This window comes from Ambystoma mexicanum, chromosome 2p (assembly GCF_040938575.1).
Source record: "Ambystoma mexicanum isolate Mex_15411 chromosome 2p, UKY_AmexF1_1, whole genome shotgun sequence".
In the NCBI taxonomy this organism is placed as follows: Eukaryota; Metazoa; Chordata; class Amphibia; order Caudata; family Ambystomatidae; genus Ambystoma; species Ambystoma mexicanum.
Window position 1 is genome coordinate 967106178 of NC_090923.1, and position 23832 is coordinate 967130009.

Here is a 23832-nt window from a genome sequence, read left to right on the forward strand (position 1 = left end):
AGATAATCCTAGAGGAGATACGTGGGATGAGAACTGACATGGGGGCCAAATTGGCGGACCTTACCACCAAAGTTACCACCCTCGAGGACCGGATGGAGGGGGTCGAAAATAACCAGCTCTCCACAACCCTCCTCGAGACCCAAATGGAGGTCAGGTTCCAGGACATGCAACGGCGCGAGGAGGAACTCCGGTTTAAAGTGGACGACATGGAAAATAGAGAAAGGAGGAACAACCTACGCATTTTTGGGCTGGTGGAATCAGAGGGCGAGACCATACAAGGCCTGGAGGGTAAAGTACTGGATATCATAAGGATTGCCCTGGGCGAGAGTGCTGGAGGCGAGATCAAGTTTGATAGGGTCCACCGGGCGGGCGGAGGAGGCAGGGGCCCGCGCTCAGTGCTGGCTAGACTGCATCACTACAAGGACAAAGCCAGGATCCTGGAAAAGGCAAAAAACCTAGGCAATATCCAATACGGGGACTCTAGGGTGTCCATATTTCAGGACCTCTCAGCTCTCACCCTACTAATGAGGAAGAAATGTGGCACCCTCACAAGATGGCTACAAGGGAAGGGGGTCAGATACCGCTGGGGCCACCCCTTTCGCCTATCGTTTGAATGGCAGGGAGAGAAGTACCATCTGGTCTCGGAGGAGGACATTCAGAGGGCCACAGATGACCTCCTTGGTGACATGCCCGCTCCCTCGGGCGGCAGAGTGGGTGACACCCAAGATCTCCCCAGAGGCCCGGCCGGTCCGGGAAAGCTTAGCGGCAAGTCTAAGGTCAAGGGTACTCGTAAATTCCAGAAAACAAGACACCCATCAGCGTCCGCTGAGGTCCTTCCGAACTCATGACTATACCACTCTTTCGGGGGTCGAGGAACCCTACTGATGCTCCTATGTTTTAGGCTTTGATAGAGCTGGAAAATGAGGCCTGGCCTCATAAAGCCAAGGCCAGGCGCCACGTTGGCGCGAGTTTGGACCGCCGGGTTGGAGGGCGGGAAGCAGTTTGATGCAAGGTTAATGGTTTGGTTGTGTTTTTCCCGGTGTGGGGTTGAGTTTGGACCTGGGGGTGGGTGTGGGGGCCGAGGGGCTCTCGGGCTCCAGTGTTGATCACCTCCACTGAGGTGACGGATGGGGTCGATATATAGGGAAGAACAAAAGATGGGGATCCCTAATATAAGAAATACCCGGGGCTGGGGTAAGAGTCCTTGGTGGTTCGTTGACCAACCCCGACATTAGTTGGGGGGCGTGGACGGACGCCTTACAATGAAAGGGAAAAGGGAATGGGGGGAAGGGGCGGGAGGGGTGGAATGGGTGGGGGTAGAGGGGTGGGGAACACAGGGGGAGGAAGGGGGTAATAGCCGAATCAAACTAGGGTTTACAATACGGACACAGTCCACAGGGCAACTCAGCGACACAGGACAAACAGAGGTGGCCTCTCCATACGACAATGGTTGAGGGAAAGATAGGCACACTCAATGTCAAGGGCCTTAACTCTCAGAACAAGAGATCCCTGACGAGCAACATGTTTCGCAAGCAACAACTAACGGTACTCTTCCTCCAAGAAACTCACTACAGACAGGGCAAGGAATCACCCATAAGGGGAAGGGACATTGGATCCAATTACTGGGCCTCACACAGAAGTTCGAAGAAGGAGGGGGTAGGGATCCTCCTCAATAAAACGTTCCACCTCTCCAATACCGAAACCAAGAGGGGTTTTGGGGGGCGGTTCCTGGCAATCAAGGGCACTCATGAAGGCGAACGTATCACTCTGGCTACCCTCTACGCACCCAATTCTGGCCAGATTAGGTTCCTAACCCAAATAATGGGAGTAATCGATGAATGGGCGGAGGGGGCCATGATCCTCGGAGGTGACTTCAATCTCGTAATGGACCCCAAACTAGACTGGTGGACGGCCCGAGGGGTTGGACCCAAGGCAATATCCAAAGATAATATTTCATTCCAGACTCTCCTGAGGGAACACTACTGGGAAGATGTTTGGCGGGTAACACATCCAGAACCGGGAGGCTATACATTTTTCTCCCCCCCACACTACACATACACCAGAATCGACCTGCTTCTGACATCCAAGGAGGGAGGCGGAGTGGCCACGGACCCGCGTGTCGAGGCAATAACCTGGTCCGATCACGAGCTCCTAGTGGCGAGCTGGTTTCTCCCCATCTCCCCCCGATCAACTCACTGGAGGTGCAATGATGTGCTTCTTAGAGACCCAGTCTTTAGGGACTTCCTAAAAGGTGAAATGGCGGCATACTTTGAAACAAATGATAATGGGGAAACAGGCATGCCAACGGTGTGGGAGGCAGCAAAGGCCACCTTCCGTGGCCTCCTCATAGCAGAAGGAGCCAGACGTAAACGGGAAAGAGGGCTCGTCGAAGCCAGGATACGGGCGGACCTTGGAACCTTGCGGGGTAGACTCAATCAGGCGGGGACGGACAGGGAATCCATCTTAGTGGAAATGAGCGAGAAACGACAGGCCCTACACACGGCTCTCATAGGAGAGGTGGTAAAGAAGCTGAGATACACAAGGCAGAGGTACTATGAGAGGGGGGACAGGGTGGGAACGCTGTTGGCTCGTAGATCCAGGGGATGTAGACTGGAGAGAAGGGTGGGCCCCATTAAGGACCGGGAGGGCTCCATGCTCAACAACAAAGCAGAGGTAGTGGGCTCCTTCGCAGACTACTATAAGGAACTATATACAAAACAAGGGGGAACATCACCAGAGGAGATACGGGCATATCTAGAGGAATACCCCCCGCCACGCTTGAGGGAGGCGGAACTACAGGCGCTAGAGTCGGACATAACTATTGACGAGGTAGAGGCGGCCATCAAGAGGCTGAGGGTGGGTAAGGCCCCGGGGGGAGACGGCTACACAGCCGATTTTTACAAGCAATTCTCATCTTCGCTGGTGGAACCCCTAGCCAAACTCTTTAACCAAATCCGAAACGAGGAGACGCTCCCACCCTCCTTCCTCCAGGCCCTCATCACGGTTATCCCAAAGCCGGGAAAGGACCCGAGGGAGTGTGGCTCCTACAGACCCATTTCCCTCTTAAACCTCGACGCAAAGATATTCACTAGAATTCTGGCATCTCGCCTAGAAAAGTGCCTTCCCCGACTGGTTCACCCCGACCAGGCGGGTTTCATACTTAACAGACAGGCCTCAGACAGCATGCGTAAAACTCTCCACGTGCTGTACTCAAGGGAGATCCGGAACGAGGGAGCTTTGCTCCTATCCCTAGACGCAGAGAAGGCCTTCGATAGGGTGAGCTGGGAATTCATGGGAGAGGTCTTGTCTGCGGTGGGAATGGGCCAAAGGTGGTTGGGCTGGATGGCGGCACTGTACTCTTCCCCAACAGCTAGGGTGGTAGCTAATGGGACGAAGTCAGGGTCTTTCCCCCTGGGGCGAGGTACAAGACAAGGATGCCCACTATCCCCCTTGATATACGCCCTAGTTATGGAACCCTGGGCAATCTCTATACGTAACAACGAAAACATCAAAGGGGTCCAATTGGGCGGCTCCCATTGCAAGATTAGTCTGTTCGCAGATGATGTCCTTTTGTATGTTACCAAGCCGTCACAGACGATCCCTCATGTACTACAGGCCCTGACGCGCTATGGTAACCTCTCGGGGTATAAAGTTAACCTAGACAAGTCAGTGGCCTTCGTGGGGGGTCAGCTCCCGGAAACAGAAGTACAGTATGTGGAAAGTCTCCCCTTCCAAATGCAGAGAGAGGGGTTCCGATACCTGGGAATCCAAATCCCATCCTCCCCGGGTGACCTCTTCGCGCGCAATTTTACCCCACTATGGACGGCTGTTAAGAGAGATATTGAGAGGTGGGCGGCGGCGGGGTTCTCGTGGATGGCACGGCTCAACCTGATTAAGATGGTAATACTCCCCAAGTTTCTATTTCTCTTCCAGATGCTCCCCACCCAAGTGCCGAAGCCCTTTTTCGACTCAATGAGGCGGGTATTGCTTAGATTCCTTTGGGCGGGAAAGAAACATAGAATCTCCTACGATGTCTTGACAAGACCGAAGGAGGATGGAGGAGTGGGGTTTCCCGATTTCGATGCGTATTACAGGGCATCACAGCTAAGGATTCTGGTTGACCATTTTAATCCTGGGACGGAGAAACAGTGGGTGGCTCTGGACAATAGACTTCTTGCCCCAGTCACGATTGACGAGCAGTTATGGGTCCCAAGAACACGCATCCCCAGGAGGGTACATGAACACCCAGTGCTGGGGGTTCTCTGGTCGGTCTGGAAGGAGGGGAGCTATTTCAGGTGGCTTACGACCTGGCCCTCCCCGCTAAGTTGCATTTGGGCGCCACCATTCCTGGCCAAAATAGCGGAACCAGCAGCATACCAGAGTTGGTACGAGGCGGGCTTGGTCAGGGCCTGCCATCTATGGGTGGGGGGATCCTTCATGCCCCTTCCTGACCTTGAGGAGGCTCTGGGTCTGGGCAAGTTGTCACCGTTCCGCTACCTCCAGCTTAAGGGAGTTCTCTCAGAACCCTCGTGGGGGGACACTCTTAGGAGGGACCTTACGGATTTTGAGAAAGAGATCATCTCTACTCGGGGCTCCAAGGGGGTGATTGCTCGGTTGTACAGACTCCTCTTGTTTTCAATACCAAGGGACCCCCCCCCAGCACGAACGCAATGGGAAAGAGACCTTGGCATGGCAATAGACGATAGGAGATGGACCAAGATGTGTATCCGAGCCCATCGCTCAACCACGTCCCTCCAATACAGACACCAGGCATTAAAGGTCTTACATAGGTGGCACTATCCCCCCCAGAGACTATCCAGAATGCTCCCAGGTTACGACCCACACTGCTGGAAATGCCGAAACACCACCGGAGACTACATACACATGTGGTGGTCGTGCCCCAGGGTACAGATGTATTGGGGAGAGGTCTTATCCTGGATCAGGGGGGTGGATGGGATAGACAGACCCCTCTGTCCCTGGCTGCTCCTCTTTGGGATTGGTGTTGGGGACGACCAGGAGGACACTCAGGGCCACATGCTCCAGGTCATGCTTGTGGCAGCCAGGTGTTGCCTGGCCCAAAAGTGGAAAAACCCAAACATGCCACAGGAAAAGGAATGGGTCATCAAGGTCAGAGCGATTTATGACATGGAATTCCTTACGCACGTTCTTGATGAATCCAAAACCAATATCGGAGAACTCTGGCTCCCATTTTTTGAAAAATACGAACGCAGTACATGAGGGGTCTAATTTTTATGGTGGGCCCGGTTCTGTCCTTTAGACACTGTGAAACTGTAAAGTCGGGGTCTCCAAGGGCACCCATTAATCGGGACATGTTCTCTCCCCCCCACAAGGGGGTCCCAATGGGTTGAGCCCAAGGGCAAGTGTGCAAAAAATATCCATCGCCTGTGCTCTGGGACTGTGCATTGTGCTACGGGGTGTTAAATCCAGATTCTATTTTGATTAATCGGCTAGGGGGGCGGGGGGGGGAGAAAAGGGTTATTGGTGGGTACGCTTTCAATAAATGTAATACTGTTTTCTTCTTGGTGCAATGTTCACAGTAATAACCTGTAAAATGTCAATAAAAATATATTTTCAAAAAAAAAGATAGAATATCAACAAACAAAGGAGAAGAAACTCAATTTCCAACCAAACTTCAATTGTGGAAGTCCAGAAATGTATGTTCCAAAAATGCCAAAAGGAAAATTGGAGGTGGATGGCTAGTGTAGATTAGTTCATGTATACACACTAGCCCACCATTTCCTACAGTTCTGCTAGGGTCAAGGTGAGTTTCAGGTTGGTGCTTGACATCCAGGCTTTGATGAGGGACAGACAGTGTTGCATTGCTGGATGTTATCGATGCAATTGACCTTCAGATAAAACTGTGTGTAATATACATATTGGCGTATCTTGGTGTCGGCATAGGCGAGGAGTTCCTACAGAGGTTCCATGTAGAGTTTGATGGTTAACAGGGTCAGGATGATGCCTTGTGGAACTCTGCAGGTTACCAGGTGGCACTAGGATCTGTTTGGGCCCAGGTGGATGAGTTTGTCTGTGTTGGAAAGGTACGAGGCTAACCACTGTAGGAATGGTTTATCAAAGCCCATGCACAAGGTGAGGATGTTAGGAAGGCTACATTATCAATGGTATTGAATGCACCAGAGAGGTCGGGTAGGAAGAGTAAGCAGGGGTCACCTCTGTCCAAGATGTGTAGAGTGTCACCAATAACATGAATTGAGGCAGTCTCTGTGCTTCCTTATGGTCAGAAACAAGGTTTGCCTTCCTGTAAGAGATTGTGCTGAGAGATTATTTCATGCAACTGGATTGTGATGTTTTTCTCAATCTCTTTGCTGAGGAAGGGTAGACGATGGGGTGATAGTTGGCCAAGTCACTTGAGTCAAATGAGGGATTCTTCGGCAGTAGGATGGTTTATCCCATTTTCAGTGTATTTGAGAAGATGCTTTGGTGCAGGAACGCGTTGATGACATTGAGAAGTGGTGTCAGTGCTTCACCTTTCATGACTTTCACAAAGGAAGAAGGGTGGATGTTGTGTTTGAAGTTGGTGGGTGTGAGCACTGAAAGAGTGCTGTCCAGCGCTTCTGGAGCAATTGTCCTGTATTCTATCCATCTTTATATGTTGAAGACTGGTATTGGTGAGGTGTATGTGGTATGTTTGATGCTGTCAATGCATTGCCTTATGTATAACTTGTCTATGAAAAGGCCATTGCTGGTGTTGCACCTGTCAGTGCACTGTGGTATTGCAGGGTATGGATGCGGGTCGATGCAGTGCTTCAAGGCTTGAAAGAGCAGTATGCTGTTGTGGATGCTTTCATGATGGTTGTTGTGTGGTAGTTTGCTTTGGCTCGGTGGGTGAGTGTACTGCTTGCGGATGAGAGAGTTCTCATGGTGGTAAGGTCTTCTAGTTTGTGGGATTTTCTCCCGGTCCTTTCTTTTCTGCAGATGGTGGACTTGTGTCGATGAGTTCTTGGGTTTGCCAATGTTTGGAGGACTTATATATGTTCACTCAAAGTTTGAGTGGTCCATAGCTTTTGGTAGTCTCATTTATGGTAGTTTAGTGCACTGAGCTGTGCATTGACATTTGCCCAGGGGTGGGATGCAGTGGTTAAGGTAATAAGATTTCCTTCCAGTGCATCCATGAGAAACCTCTTAAAAGAGCTGTGCAGTGTCTTGGGCAGTTTGGGTTGGCACAGATGGGGCAGATGTGTGTAGTGGAGCAGAAGGGGTATGGATGCAAAATCTGTCCAGCGCAAAGGTAGTGGAGGAAACACACAATGGCTGGGGAGGTGGTGAATACTAAGTCTAGTGTGACTTGGTTCTGTGATGAGTTGCTTAATGCCCATCATGCCGAGCAGTTCATGTAGAGTCTCTCTGGTTTTCTTGGTGGCTTGTGTCTCAGGCAGGTTGATGTCTCTGAGGAAGATGTAAGATATGTTTTTGACAGATGCTGTTATGACCAGGCCTGTGACTTCATCAAAAAATCACTTGTTGGTTTGGTGTGGTGGGGATTTCAGGTTGAAGGCAGCAGTCCAAGCATGGGGACGTGGGAAGTGGCAAGTGAGAACTTCCATGGAGACATGTGGGGTGTGCTCCTCGAGGGTGTATGTCCATGAGGTATGGTGAATAATAGAAAGCCCTTTGCCAGGTTTCCCTTGGGAGCCTTTGTGTTGAATGCTTTAGCCTGTGGGGAAGATGGCATCCAGTGATTGTGCGTGTATGTGTGTGGAGGTGGGAATGAACAATGTGTAAGGAACCAGGAATAAGACTCAGACACAAGGGCATTGTGATGGTTGGCAAAGACTTTTATTAAAGTAAAAAGAGGGTTGGAGAAAGACCTATCTCGCCCTAACTCTAAGAGGGTTTTCCCTGCCTCAAGGAAACTAAAGGATGACTGTGTCAGAATGTCCAAAGATACAGAGTTAACCTCAGTGGTTTTACTACAGATATGTTGGCGGGTTACCCACCCGTGGCCTAGTGCGTTGGCATCTGTTCATCGAGTAGGGCGTGGGCGCCCTTGGGAAAGTGTCCTGATCAGGTCGAAAAGGACGCTGCAGCAGCCATAGACCCTGGATGGCAGGAGAGAAGGAGGAACACACCGCAAGCACCAGAAGGCTGAGGCGAGGAGTCGGAGGACCCGGCACTATCAGTAAGTAGAGTACATGTGAATGTATCCCCCGACCACCATACCCATACTGGAGCGAGTCACACATATCATACAACAGATGCCCAGCTTTTTGGAAGAGCGAGAACGCCCGATTCGAACAGTGGCACTGATGATTAACTAAATTATTGGGCTAAAAGCGACAGGGATTTTCAGTACACAGCCATTTAGAAGTGAAGAAGGCTAATTTGTCTTCCGAACGATCGCTTTTTTGGCAAGATATTAAACATCCCGACCCTATTCAATCGTTAATCCCACATCCAAACAAAATCCTAGCCTGCCCCAAAAGCTTCCATCACCCAGGAATAGTTAAAAGGTACCAGTGTATCTTCACTGTTCAAATAAAACCTAAAACAGACCCTTCAGGGAGCGAGAATGTCCTACCTGCCTCAGACCTTCCATATTAATCTAAATGTTGGGAAACATTTGCAGTGAAAACACTTCTTGCAGCCTTTGAGTCTAACCATGTTTTGATAAGGCACAGGACGTTTATAGGGCAATCAAAAATGGCAGACTGAGGTGTCACTCCATCACTGGGACAGCCATGCACACACCGTTGATGGTGGCCTGAAATTGCCAGTGATTTTAGCTGGGCCATCAGGGTGGGGGATACCCACAAGCACCATTCCTTTCAGAAAATGGAGGGAGCTGACCAACTAAACTCTGGCAGAGCAGCTCCCCTCCACAATGGGAGATTCCAATATAGCATCTTTCACTTTGAGATACTGAAAGCGGCTTATAATTTGAGTGACTCAGGCTGAGGTCGGAAGAGACTAGAGTAGCTGGCCTCAACCATGATTAGAAGTGCTGGCCTCAACCATGACGTCAAGTGATTTGAGGGTAGCGACATGGAATGTCGGGCAGTGTGGCATCAGCAGGATCTGGGGGGCGGTGACACAGAAGAAGCACACTAGGATGAAGATAACAGCCAGGAAAGAGACCTTGGAACTTGGCAGTGTTTGCATCAAGCTACATTAAAAAAGGAGGACATTTGGTGAGGAACTCAATGGATTCCCCTGTTCCCAGATTGGAGTGGGAGAGAAATGACGGGGGCCTGCATCGAACCCACAAAGAGGGACCTTGTTGCATCAATTCATTTCCCAACTAAGCGTGACGTGGTTCGCAAGGGGGAGGTATTTGTGTTTACTGACATGAAAACTTCCAGATCTTTTTTAGAGTTTTAGAATGAGAAAGTGGTGTGAGGCCCTTTCGTGTTTTATGGGTGGCAAATAAACATGGTTTCTGCTCTATTTGACACATGCGAGCCTGATCATGTTCATGATAGTTCGAGGACCAAGCTGAGGAAATGCTAAATTGGCAGACTTTTTTTTGTTTGTTTCAATGTTTAGTTACAATATGATATGGCATTTATAACGCGCCTATACACAAGTGTTTCAAGGCGCGACGAGGCAAGGGAGGTGAGACAGAGGGAAGACAGAGACAACAATCCTACTATGCCAGGTGACATTGAGATCGCGCAAGTGCTGGGGAGCGGGGAAGGGGTAGTGCAGGACGTAGGATAACAGTAAAATAAATACAGACAATAAATAAAAGTGCGGGCTGGTGGTAGAAAGTGCATGGGTAAGCGCAATTATGCTCCCCTACGAGCCCTAACCCTTGGCTCCCTCAATGGACTTTGTGAGTGCTACAGCACAGTTTGAGTATTCTTTTTGAGGGGAAATGTTAAACTTGATTTGGACCAAGTCCTGGGGACACTGCTGTGCTTCATTTGGGAGTCCCTCTCAATGCATTCTATCAAAATCATGATATGTATTTCTTCTGTTTCTTGAACTGTTTCTTAAGAGAAAAATATTAATGGCATTAATGCTCAACTTTCTCTATCAGGAGTCAACATGCCACATTGAAGTACGTTTGACTGTAGGCTTAGTATTCTGCTCATCAGCGCTCCCTGCCAAACATCCCAATATCAAGTATTGTTTAGGTATACCTGAGAGGACCGGGGGTCACACTACACATTCACTGTTCCGAGTACGCAGGGCCCAACAAACCCTCCCCCGGTATACAGATGGAGGACACAGCCATGGGCAAGTTAAAACTGTCCTTTGTTTTCCATTACAGACAGGGATCATACAGGAAATGACAAGATCTCCAGCACTCACAGCTCCTGAGCCCGTGTCAGGGACTTTTGTTGAGGTCTGACGTCACAAGTCAGGGCTCTTCCCCAAAAACCTAAGAGCATGCACCATTGGGTGGTTGGGGTGGTATGGCCTATAGCCGGCACCTGCAGATGTTAGCTGACAGGCCCTCTCATGTCAGATGGCTTTGCCTGAGCCTTCCCCAGAAGCTATATATTACATTGTTGAAAGATTACCACTGGCCCTTGCCCTTTGCCATCCACCCCTGGAACTGTCTTCATTGGTTGGCTGGAGTGGGTCTACCCAGGCCTGAAACCCAGCTATGTTCTCAGTGCTCCGTGTACCTTCTCAAGGTGATGAGAAAGACTATGGGCCTCATTACGAGGTGGGCGGTAAGGGATTACCGCCCTACTACGAGTTCCCTTTGCGGGTCCTCCCTTAACGCCTGGTTTTTCCAGGCGTTAAGGACGGGACCCGCAAAGGGACTCTAGAGCTAATAACAGTACTGCAATTTGCGGTACCGTTATTAGCGCCTTCCCCATTCCCATTGAGCCCTATTGGGGCTCAATGGGAATGGGGAAGGGCCCTGGTGAATGGGAAATTACCGGTCCCGCCATCCGTTGGAATGTACAGGTAATTGCTCCATTCACCGGGGCGGAGTCGGAACAAGTTTGGAGGCAGCCATGGCGCTAATAGCACCATGTCTACCTCCAACCTCGTAATGAGAGGCCCTATGTGTCCCCATTGTTGCTACAGGAATAACCACTTTGCTTTAGAAAGAGCCTGTAGGTTGCAACGTTGTAAAACAACACATGTATCATTTTATGTCTGATTCACTGGGAACTGCTCCACTTCCCACTCTGCATCTCTTGCTTTTCTTGCGTTTCTGCATTTGGCTAATGAGAGAAAATAATAAAGGCTTTCAACTGTATGTATATATATCTGTCCTCTATCTACAGAACTGTGTAACCATGTTCTTCGTGTGTGCACGTGTGTGTCCGTGTAACTTCGTGAAGGAATGCGAGTTTGCTTCAAGACTAACGTCATTATTGCGTGGTGTCTCTAATGACGTCGGCACTGCTAGATATTTGTCATTAGTCGATCAGGTCCAGTGAGGCCCCTGCATCCATAAACAATGTTGAGGCACCTACATCCAGGAAGACGTCGGCTGGATAAGGTTAGAATGGTTGTCTGAGAGAATATCTGTTTGCATATGTAGATGTCACTGGCCCTACTGTGGGCTGGCCAAACAGTGACTGGCATCATGCATTTCTGGCTCTTTGGGCCGTCATGCTTATGGGGGCCCAGAGGGGCATTCCAGCGACCCTCTCTTCACAAGTAGTAATGGCAACAGGGCAACATTTGATTTTGCAAGGCACTTGAATCTTGTCAATGTACAACCTTTAAGTTAACCCTGGTCACAGCAGGCCCTTTTTGCTCTTCCAAGATGTATGTGAAATTGGCTCACACCTTAAAGTAATACCAAGTGGACTGACCATGCTCAACGTCTTATTCGTAAGCTCATATTACCGAAGTATTAATAGAATAGTTTACTTACCGTCTCTCCCTGGTAGGTCTTGGCGATGCAGTCAAAAATGCCTCGATATTTAGACTGTGTTTGCCATCGCACCTGCACAAGAACAGAAAACAAGCGGTGAGCACAGAAGATGCTGGCATGTGAAAGAGACACATTAAATGACCAGGACATGAAGTAGGACGTAATGGGAAGGACAATGCTTGGGGCGAATTGATTACATGTCAAGGCACATTTCCGGAGTCAACACCATACCCGTCGTCACCTTATGCTTCCCCTCTGTATTTGGGAGCCATGTTCCAGTAACATAAGCACACGGCTTGCCGCTGGGCTCTATGAGGACTAGGGACGTGGTTGAGTTGCATCCCCATTCTCCAATGGCACCTTGCTCCTCTGTCATATTTGGAACTGGTTTGGGCTTGTTTGCTGCCGTATATTGGAGATATTCCAATGGGAATATACTATGATTGTACACACTGGGCATATACTAACATTGTCAAACAATGCATATATTGAAGTGTGGCTAAGTAGTAATATAATACTGGGATTTTATACCTGGGAATTTAGTGGACCTTTTCAAACTAACAATTTACTGATTGAGGGATTATAACATTGTAAACATAATGCCAGGCTGCTAATACTGGGGCTGTCAAACTAAAATAAGGCAAACTAAGTGTATGTTGTCAAATCAGAGTCTGGGGTAGAGGGCTTGCCGAGCTGGGTCTTTCCAAAATGTGCAGATACATTTTGAAAAAAGAAAAAAACACTGTGATTGTGTACACTTTCAATAATCTGGGTTTGTGCATTTGCGAATATACTGGTATGGTCAAACTGAGATTATGATGGAGTTTGGAAAACTGAAAATGTCAAACTGGGTTATAGTGAGATTATTCAAATGTGAAGTGCACTGAAGTTGTCAAACTAGGAGTGTGCCAGACCTGCCAAACTGGTAAAATACGGGGATTGTGAAAATGTAGAGTGCAATAATGTTGTCAAACTGTGAGATTTTGGGCATTTCTAAAGAATTGAAATACTCTGGGATTGTCAAACTGAATACACTCTAGTTAGACAAACGTGCAAGGTGCTGGGATGGTCAAACCGGGAACATTTATTTATTTTATGTCTATAGCGCTAGACAAAAGGCCTGTAGGCATAATAGCACTTGACATTGCAAACAACAAGAAACCCACAACTACAGTTGGACCAGTAACAATGTCAGGGGTTCAGAATATTGGAGAATCAATCAAAACAGAGCTGTTTTTAGTCCACGTTTACAACTATAAAACGTTTACTGGAATTATTCAAATTGGGAGTATACTAGTATTGTGCATAAGAACATATATTGAATTTGTTTATACTGGACTACAGGCCAAAATAGGAAAGGCTGAGATTGTGAAAATGAAATTTACTTGGATTCAGCAAACTGAAAGGAAACCTGGTGAGTAAAACTAGATGCCAGCTGTAATAGTTGAAGTAAGATGTTACTGGGATTGTCAAACTGTGCAGTTAACAGGGTTTTAAATATTGGGAATGTTTTGGGATTAGCCATCTAAAAAATAATGTTTTGTGCCCACCGGGAGTGTACTGGTATTCACAAATTTGGAATGCACTGGGCGGTTAGACTGGGAGTGTACTAGAATTGTGTAAACTGGGAATAGTCTTGATTTTTCAGAGCGAGTAAACAATGCAAGACGAATGGGCAGTATGCTGGTTTAGTCCAATTTGGAGCACACTTAGGTTGTTAAACTGGGAATATTCTAGGGTGCCAAACTAGGGACATACTGGCATTGTAAAAGATGGCAATATTAGTGTCATGATGCCTACCCCCGGGCATCCGGATCAAGCCCATCAGCCCCGGGAGCAGGCATCCAGACATTTACAAAAACCCCAGCAGCCGCAGCTAGCGGCTGTTTGGGTTCGGTCCTGGCGCTGTAGGCACCAGGCTCATAATAAAAATCAGTCCTGGCGCCATAGGCGCCAGGCTCATAGACATTACTTACCTCATGCAGACCATGCTGCAAATAAATCCAAGCCAACATGAGGCCTGGAAGGGACTATTTTACTACAGGGACTATATTTTACTCGGGTGTGGTCCTGGGGAACTTCTTTCCTGGGACTACTTTGGAGGGTATTTAAACCACGCCCGAACAGCAGCACATGCTTCGTGTTATTCTGCATCCAGCAGCGTGACTCTCACCGTGCCTGCAGCCAGCATCCAGTCTTCTGCCACGCCCGCGTGCCTACAGCCAGCATCCAGTCTTCTGCCACGCCCGCTTCGAATCCGGAGCTCCTAGAATAAAGAGGAAGAAAAGGACAAGGTTAGAAAACAAACTTATTTCAAATTCCTCACCTGATTCCGGATTCATTTCATCTCCCGACCTGGAAAGTACATCAGTCCTGCACGCGTCGCTTCGCCAGCTCCAGCACGGCACCATACTCAACAGTTCTCACAACATCTTTCGATCCGGCACTATCTCCATCATTTCTTCGCCGTACTCCGGCACCTAGGGGCACAAGAATAACAAGGTGAGCCAAGGGAATCAACAAATACCTCTTACCACCATAGACTTACCTGATTTAACACCGGCCGTATTATTCTCCATATCTTCATATGCCGCATCTGTAAAGAGGGAGAAAAACAACACGTTAACGCATGCAATAGTTACTGGACAGCGTTGGGTAACACAGACTCTTACCTGAATCCCTGTATTATATTACTACCAGCAGCAGCTACGAGACCTTCTTCTCACGAACTCAGTTGCAACTTAAGGAAGGAAGGGGACAAGAGTGAACATCGGGCACATTGAACTCTTTGAACTTGAAACTTACCAATCCCGCCTGGGACTTCAGAGTCAATGCTTACCGGATCTCTCCCAACGCCTTCAAACCAGTGAAGTAACTGGTATCTATGCGGCCCTAGATACCAGGATGGAGAGCTCATCTTTTACAAACATAAGGTGAAGTTACCAAGGGGATATCGGAGGTGATTAGTGGGGGAGAGCGAGAACAGTTGGGAGGCCATCACTAAAACCCGCAGGTGGCTAATCCCTGTTTCCACTTGCAGGAAAATACTTCTTCGGGTCCAGCAGACAAGACTAGGTGGGCCAGTCCAGACAGTCATCTCTGCACTACGCATCACGTTGACGGAGACCACAGCTGTCCGGGTCCGATCGACACCCCAGTGGGGTCCAGGTGAGCGTAACAGAACACAAAGCCTTTCTAAAAATACCCACCCGGGTGTTATGGAAACCTCGGAAACCAACCAACTGGCCCAATTATTGGGGGAACTTAGGGCGGAAGTACATGCCGCTCGCCAAGAGACTAATGCCCTCAGGAGAGAACTGATTGTCTCAAAGGAGCGCACTGTTGATCTAGCTAGATGACTACTGCAAAACCAAGCTGGGCAAACGCCCCTACCTGGACATGGGGGAAACCCAACCCCCGTTTCATCAAGCAATCCTGTGCAAGTGGTTTTACCAGGAAATATTCCGTTAGCTCCATCCGAACGCTTTGCTGGGGACCCCAAAAGGTTCGCCGTGTTTATGAACCAATGCCGCTTACACTTTATGCAGACCGGGAGCCTTTCCAAATGACCAATCCAAAGTAGCCTTTGTATTGTCATATCTTAGTGGCAGCGCAGCGGATTGGTCCATTCCGTTAGTCAACCAGGATGATCCTCTTCTCCGGGATTTTCAGAGTTTTCAAAGGAGCATGGAAAAACTATTCGCCAGACACTCACAGGGTCAAGCCCTGGACAACGAACTTTTATCCTTACGACAGGGTAACCAGGATCTGCTAACCTATATTGCAACCTTCAATAGGTTGGTGGTAGAAACCGGGTGGCCGGAGGAAAAATGAATTACATTGTTTCATCGTGGACTTCGGGGAGAACTCAAAGACGTCTTGGCTCAAGTTGTGAACCCACCTCAGGATTGCACAGAATTTACAGACTTAGTGGTCCAGCTAGACCACCGACTTCAGAACCGAAAGACTGATCGAGCTAAGTTTGAGAATCGGGTATTGGTTAAACCCAACGTTGCCCCCAAAGGAACAGATGCATCTGAACCTATGCAGATCGGGGGAGTTAAAGGACCCTTAACTCAAAAGGAAAGAGAAAGAAGACGACAGATGCAGTTGTGTCTGTACTGTGGAACCTCAGGACATTTTCTACGGGATTGCCCTACAAAACCACCCAGGAAGGTGGTAGGAGTTGCTGATAAAAGCCACATAGAGCCTGATTCGGGAAACGACGACGCCCAACAAGCATAGAGGTCCGCTTGCCGAGCTTAAAGAAGGACACTCAGACCTCGCATCTGATTACCCCAATGGTCCTACTTGATCCCAGGCAGCCATCACGTATGCACGCAGTAAGGGCATACATAGATGGCGGGGCCGTAGGAAACTATATGGACCATAAATTGGTGTCAAGGATGAATCTACCTCTTTGCAAAAAGACCACTTCGGATGTCATCACCAGAGTTGATGGAACTGAGATTGCCTCGGGGCCTGTAACTCATTCCACTACAGAGATGATACTGTTGAGTCAAGATGGGCATCGAGAGACTATTGTGTTTGATCTAATCAAAGCCCCACATTTCCAGATAATACTGGGGATGCCATGGTTGGAAACACATAATCCTTGTATAGAATGGCGAGAGAAGAGAATAACCTTCCCGGATTGTGAACACACCTGTTACCCGGAGAAAACTTTGAACAAAGGCCTGGCTACAGTCGTTAACCCAATCGTGCAGTTACCTCAGGAATACCAAGAATTTCAGGATGTTTTTCAAAAAGAACAGGCCATTACATTACCTCCTCAAAGATCATACGATTGTCAAATCAACCTCCTACCCGGTGCACAACCCCCATGCAGTAGACTCTATGCCCTCAAGGAACCTGAAAATCTTCACCTACGGGAATACTTGGACCAATACCTTGCTAATGGCTTTATTCGTCATTCCAAGTCTCCTGCATCCTCAGCTTTATTCTTCGTGCCAAAAAAGGAAGGTGACCTTAGAACGTGCATTAAATCAGATTACGGTAAAAAAACGATACCCATTGCCTCTGATCCCCGAATTACTAGACCAAGTAAAGGACGCTTGTATCTACACTAAGTTAGATCTCCGAGGGGCATATCATCTGGTACGTGTCAAGAAAGGCGACGAATGGAAGACTGCTTTTTGCGCCAAGTACGGATTATTCGAATAACAGGTGATGCCCTTCGGGTTGTGCAATGCACCAGCAGCCTTCCAGTATTTTATGAACGATGTCCTTCGTGAACTCATTGACGTCTGTGTCGTCGTATACATAGATGATATTCTAGTGTACTCCTCCTCAGAATCAGACCATGTTAAGCACGTGTGTGCAGTTCTTGAGAAACTACGCCAGCACAAGTTATATGCAAAATTGGAAAAATTTGTTTTTCATGCTACGGAAGTTGAATTTCTTGGATTTATCCTGACTCCAAAGGGAGTCCGAATGGACTCTCGAAAGGTGGACGCAATTCTCAAATGGCCATCACCCAGTTCAGTCAAAGGGGTACAAAGCATGCTCGGATTTGCTAATTTCTACCGCAGATTCATTCCGGACTTCTCCCATGTTGTACACCCCTTCACAGCACTTTTTCGAAAAAACAAACGCTTCTTGTGAACCGAAGAGGCTGAAAAGGCCTTCCAAGAGCTGAAAGCGAAATTCACATCAGCACCTGTCTTAAAGCATCCACGCCAGCTTCCATACATAGTAGAAACTGATGCATCCAGTTTAGCCATGGGAGCTGTCCTGTCCCAGAAGGATCCTGAAACCGGTCAACTTCACCCAGTAGCGTTTTGGTCCAGAAAGTTCTCAGCACCTGAGTTAAACTATGCGATTACCGATAAAGAGCTATTAGCTATCAAATCCGCCTTTAAGGCTTGGCGGCACTACCTTCTTGGTGCCAGGCATACCATTACCGTAATCACTGATCACTGGAACCGGCAGTATTTAAAAACAGCCAAAGCCCAATCATCGCAACAACTTCGATGGGCATTGTTCTTTGCCGAATTCGATTTCGTGATCACTTATCAAGCAGGCTGCAAAAATGGCAAAGCAGATGCCTTATGCCAAATAGGGATGGGAGAAGCATATGCAAACCCGGAACAGGTGCCAATAATTCCCGAGCAAAGAATTCTTGGCATAACTACTCTACAGACACTAGAAGATATTCATTCAAAAATCCAACAACTCTTCGATCCAGCAACACCGCAGGACTGGGTAAAGAAAGGCCCGGACTACTCAGTCGTCAATGACCTACCTTACTATCAAGGACGACTATTTCTACCACACAAGGAAATACAAGAACTAGTCATCTCCAATTACCATGACACCCTGATGGAAGGGCACCCAGGTATCGCAAAACTGAAGCGAAAATTAAGAGACAGTTCTGGTGGCCCACTTGGTGAAAAGACGTAAAGTCATTTGTGATGTCTTGTGGCATTTGCGCCCAAAACAAAAGCCAGAAGAAAAAGCCTGCTGGCCTTTTACAACCTTTGGATATTCCACCTACACAATGGCACACCTAGTCTTTAGATTTTATTACAAATGTACCTCCATGTAATGGATTTAACAAAATCCAGTTATTGTGGATCTTTTTTCCAAGATGGCCCACTTTATTCCTTTAAAAGGATTACCTTCCGCTTCAATTTTGGCCAAGGAGTTCCTCGAAAACATTGTTCGAATACACAGATTTCCTTCCGTATTGGTCTCTGACCGAGGCAGTCAATTCATTTCACAATTTTGGAAGAAATGTTGTCAATTGGCGCAAATCGACGTGAGGTTATCAACCAGTCACCATCCCCAGACCGATGGTCAGACGGAGAGGACCAACCAGACCCTTGAACAGTACCTACGTTGCATGCTGCACCAGACCGAAAGGAATTGGAAGGATATTTTATGGATTTCCGAATATGCATACAATAACTCAGTACATTCTGGAACCGGACAAAGCCCCTTCTATACCATATACGGACATCACCCATAAACCTCAGAACTCGATTCGCCTCAGCACTTAGAAATGCCTGCAGTTAGTCATTTACACTATACTATTACACAAGCCTTTAAGGAGGCAACAGAACATTTGAAACAAGCGAAAGAGAAATATAAGAAAATGCTGATCAACATAGAAGCGATGCTCCACGATATCAGATTGGGGATCAAGTTTGGCTGGCTACAAAACACATACCTCTAAAAGGAACTCAGACTTTTAATCCTAGGTATTTGGGACCTTACACTATTAAGGCCATTATTAACCCAGTGGCCATCAAGTTGGAATTACCCTCTAATATGCAGATCCATCCTGTCTTTCATGTTTCACTTCTGAAACCAGTTCAACCCGGGACAAGACTTGCCAAACCACCTGACCCCATCCTAATAGATGGAGAACCTGAATTCGAGGTAAAGAATATCCTGGACTCTAAGTGGGTTAAATCAAGACTTTTTTATTTAATCGACTGGAAAGGTTACGGACCACAGGAAAGGTCATGGGAGCCTAGTGACCACGTTCATGCACCTCGGTTGGTGAAGAAATTCCATCGGAACTTCCCAGACAAACCAGGGCCAAGGGGAAGAACAACTTTAGGAGGGGAGTGCTGTCCTGATGCCTACCCCCGGGCATCCGGATCAAGCCCATCAGCCCCAGGAGGAGGCATCCAGACATTTACAAAACCCCAGCAGCCACAGCTAGGGGCTGTCTGGGTTCGGTCCTGGCGCCGTAGGCACCAGGCTCATAATAAAAATCAGTCCTGGCGCCATAGGCGCCAGGCTCATAGACATTACTTACCTCATGCAGACCATGCTGCAAATAAATCCAAGCCAATGTGTGGCCTGGATGGGACTATTTTACTACAGGGACTATTTTTTACTCGGGTGTTGTCCATGGGGAACTTCTTTCCTGGGACTACTTTGGAGGCTATTTAAACCACGCCCGAACAGCAGCACATGCTTCGTGTTATTCTGCATCCAGCAGCGTGACTCTCACCGTGCCTGCAGCCAGCATCCAGTCTTCTGCCACGCCTGCGTGCCTACAGCCAGCATCCAGTCTTCTGCCACGCCCGCTTCGAATCCACAGCTCCTAGAATAAAGAGGAAGAAAAGGACAAGGTTAGAAAACAAACTTATTTCAAATTCCTCACCTGATTCCGGATCCATTTCATCTCCCGACCTGGAAAGTACATCAGTCCTGCACGCGTCGCTTCGCCAGCTCCAGCACGGTGCCATACTCACCAGTTCTCACAGCATCTTTCGATCCGGCACTGTCTCCATCATTTCTTCGCCGTACTCCGGCACCTAGGGGCACAAGAATAACAAGGTGAGCCAAGGGAATCAACAAATAACTCTTACCACCATAGACTTACCTGATTTACCACCGGCCGTACTATTCTCCATATCTTCATATGCCGCATCTGTAAAGAGGGAGAAAAACAACACGTTAACGCATGCAATAGTTACCGGACAGCGTTGGGTAACACAGACTCTTACCTGAACGCCAGCAGCAGCTACGAGACCTTCTTCTCACGAACTCAGTTGCAATTTAAGGAAGGAAGGGGACAAGAGTGAACATCGGGCACATTGAACTCTTTGAACTTGATACTTACCAATCCCGCCTGGGACTTCAGAGTCAATGCTTACCGGAACTCTCCCAACGCCTTCAAACCAGTGAAGTAACTGGTATCTACACGCCCGTGATTAGTGGGGGAGAGCGAGAACATTTGGGAGGCCATCACTAAAACCCACAGGTGGCTAATCCCTGTCTCCACTTGCAGGAAAATACTTCTTCAGGTCCAGCAGACAAGACTAGGCGGGCCAGTCCAGACAGTCTTCTCTGCACTACGCATCACGTTGACGGAGACCGCAGCTGTCCGGGTCCGATCGACACCCCTGTGGGGTCCAGGTGAGCGTAACAGTTAGACAGCATATTGGGATTGCTAATCTTAGACAGTGCTGACAAGGCATACACTGGAATTGCAAATGGGAAGCGACTGCGTTGTCGAAAGGGCAGTTTATTGGAAGTATTTGGGGGTCCTTGGATTGTCGAACTAAAGACTGTTGCAGAACAAGCTGGAAATACATTGTCTTTGTGCAAATTGGGAATACACTTTTATTTTCAGTACAGAATGAGTACTTATACCAGGTTATTTGTGCAAAATGGCTACACACACTGGAATTGTTCAACTGATTACATAGTCTGATTTGATCAACTGGAAACATAGCTGCGTTATAAAATTATATATATACTCGTATGGTGCAAAGTGGGGGTACACTGGGTTTGGGAGTCACAAGTCAACTATCTGTGAGGAGGTACAGTGCTCCTTCAAAAAACTGAAGACATGTGCAAACATATATCCCAATTGCACTTTAGATCTTGAAACAGTAAAGAGGAGAATTACGCGATACATGTCCACAAGCTGCATATTTCCCAAAATCCAGGGAGGCGTTGAGGTGGCTTAAACCACGAACGACTGACACAGCACTAGAGAGAAACATGTGCCAGGCACGGAGACACAGAGGGCAGGAGCAGGACGCCGACATGATGTTGTTGCCTGATTCCAAGATAGTAGTAACCTGTTATTGTATATCCTTGGTTAGTAGAGCTGCAGGCTGCCCATTTTCATGTAGGTGTCATAACCAACACCCAGGTTGCATACTGCCCGATCACTCCAGACCAATCTGCACACTCATTCAATCAGCTCTCCTAGGTTCCCTGGGTGAACCTAGACGTCTCCGGTGTACAATTTTCAAATGAGTTGGGCTCTTTGAGTCAGTGTGGGAATTTGGAGACAGTCCAAGAGTGCGGAAATTGGCCAGCTGGGTAAAGGAAGGAGAAGAGCACAGGAAAAGGAGGCATACTGGGAGGAAAAGACCAGAAGGAATGTGAGCAGAAGAGAGCAGGGGTGAGGAAGGAGGAGAGGAGGGAGAGCACAGGGTGTTAGGTGGAAAGATCAGGAGGAAGGAGGAAGGTAAATCAAGGTGTGAGAAGATTCATTCGACGAGAGCAATATAAAGAGTGCCATCAGCAGGGCAAAAGCATATGGTGGACAATAAGTTTCAGAAAGGCAACCCAGCAACGGGCAAGACAGAAGGACAAAAGCTTACGGTGGAGCCAGTGAGGCCTAGTGACTCCAATACCATGTCAAAGACAGTTAAGAACGTGGCGGTCCTGGGGCAAACGACTGACAGTAGGAATACCATTAAGACTGAACATAGATCTACCAGTGTTAAATCATGTGGGAGCCATACTTTAAATCTGGTCGAACTGGCAAGCCCATCAACAATGCTAAAGAACACTCGTCGGCTCAGAGAACACACGTGCACATGTCACAGTGCCCTTGGTAGGGGGCTACAATGACAACGACATGAAGCCTCACCCAAGAAGACATCAGCTGTCATCTGTAACTGGGATAAACCAGATCATGATGATGGGGGACCTTGGACTTTTACTCAGGGTACTGACCTTGACATAGACTGGTGCTGGCCATTCTCTGCACTTTGTCACTTCCTTCATTTTACAAAGGAATTTACTACTTGGGATATACCTTTTTAATCCCAATAAATGTGTTTTAAAAAATCTTTCATGTGCCTCTTGTAATGCACTACAGCCGTGTGCATTATGAATGGAACATAAAATTGACCATGTACCTGTTCACAGGCAAATGCAAAAGATATACATTGTAATTGGTTATTTAGAACGCACTTAATACCCAGAGGTTTCTAAGCGCCGACCCGGGGATCAAACCTATGCTGCTTCCAAGACGAGTGTGTTGCCCCTGAGCTATCCTCCTGAGATACACACACTCATGCACAGCAGACACTCACTCACTCACACACACACTCATGGAATGCCTAGAGAGCATTTCCTAGCCACCTACACCCAGGTAAAATCAGGCATCGCGTTCCTGCTGCCCGGTGTCTCTGCACTCTTTGCTATACTTCGAACAGTGTGACAGGGCAGTTGGAAGGAAGGGACGCACGGTTGAAGAGGAGAGACAGTGAGGAAAAGAGAGTCACAGCGGCGCTGAGGCTGTAATATTACACCTTGTGAAGAAGCAGCCACATGGATGGTAAATAACGTGTTGTCCTGCCTTGTCTTGCTTCATAATACCTCTCTATTTCCCCTTGACCCCTCTCTGAGTGGTACCTGAGTGTGCTCTGCGTTTGTCAACTGAAAGTGTACAGCGACTGTCAACCTCCAACTGTGCTGGGATGTAGTGAGCAGAAATAAAACACATTGGGTTTGTTAAACTAGGGGTACACTGGGCTACTCAATCTAAGAGCATATTGGTATCATTTAACAGGGAGCATACGTGGATTGTCCAACTGGGATTATGGAAAGTAAATGTACAGTTCGATTGGCTAACTCTGGATATGTTATTCGTTGGACTATTACTTTACTGGGTTTGTCAAACTATTAGTATACTGGGATTTTCGTTTCCAGGTGGGATATTGCTGAGTTTATCAAACTGGGAATGTACTGTAATTGTCACACTGAGGCAAGTTGTTTGCATGAATAGCACTATACATCACCAATACAATAAAATTAAAACGCCATACAAGCCATATCCTGTGATTCTCAAAATGGCATAATGCAAACGGAGCAGACGGGTGGATTCTTAAATTGCCATTCTTACACTCAGGGTGTGATAGGGTTAGTCAAACTGGAAAGAGGCTGGGATTGTCAACCTGTGATTTTATAAACTGGGCATATTGTGGGATAGTAACAATGGGTATGCAATGAGCAAATTACCAGTATACCGGCGATGTAGTAATGGAAATGTACTGCTTGTGTCAAATTGGGACTGTGCTGGAATTGTTATACTGGAAACATACTGGAATTGTGAAAATTGAAATTTCAAACGGGAGGTTTACTGAGATTGTCTATGTTGGCAGACCAGTGATTGTGCTGACTCGACATATACTAGTATTGTGTGAATTTGGAACATTCTGTAATTGCTTAAATGTGAACTGGGAGTAAACTGGGGGTACATGGAATGGTGTGAT

At 47.7% G+C, this 23832-nt stretch overlaps 1 protein-coding gene across 4 annotated transcripts in view; it reads right to left on the bottom strand.

Moving 5' to 3' along the window:
- The window catches only part of SLC25A45 (solute carrier family 25 member 45), a 308119-nt gene that overhangs the window by 53797 nt on the left and 230490 nt on the right, over positions 1 to 23832 (bottom strand). For all 4 annotated transcript variants that reach the window (XM_069644766.1, XM_069644764.1, XM_069644767.1 and 1 more), the window contains one exon: positions 11831 to 11902. In XM_069644766.1, the coding sequence (XP_069500867.1) occupies positions 11831 to 11902 (72 nt within the window). The remainder of the gene's footprint in view (positions 1 to 11830; positions 11903 to 23832) is intronic.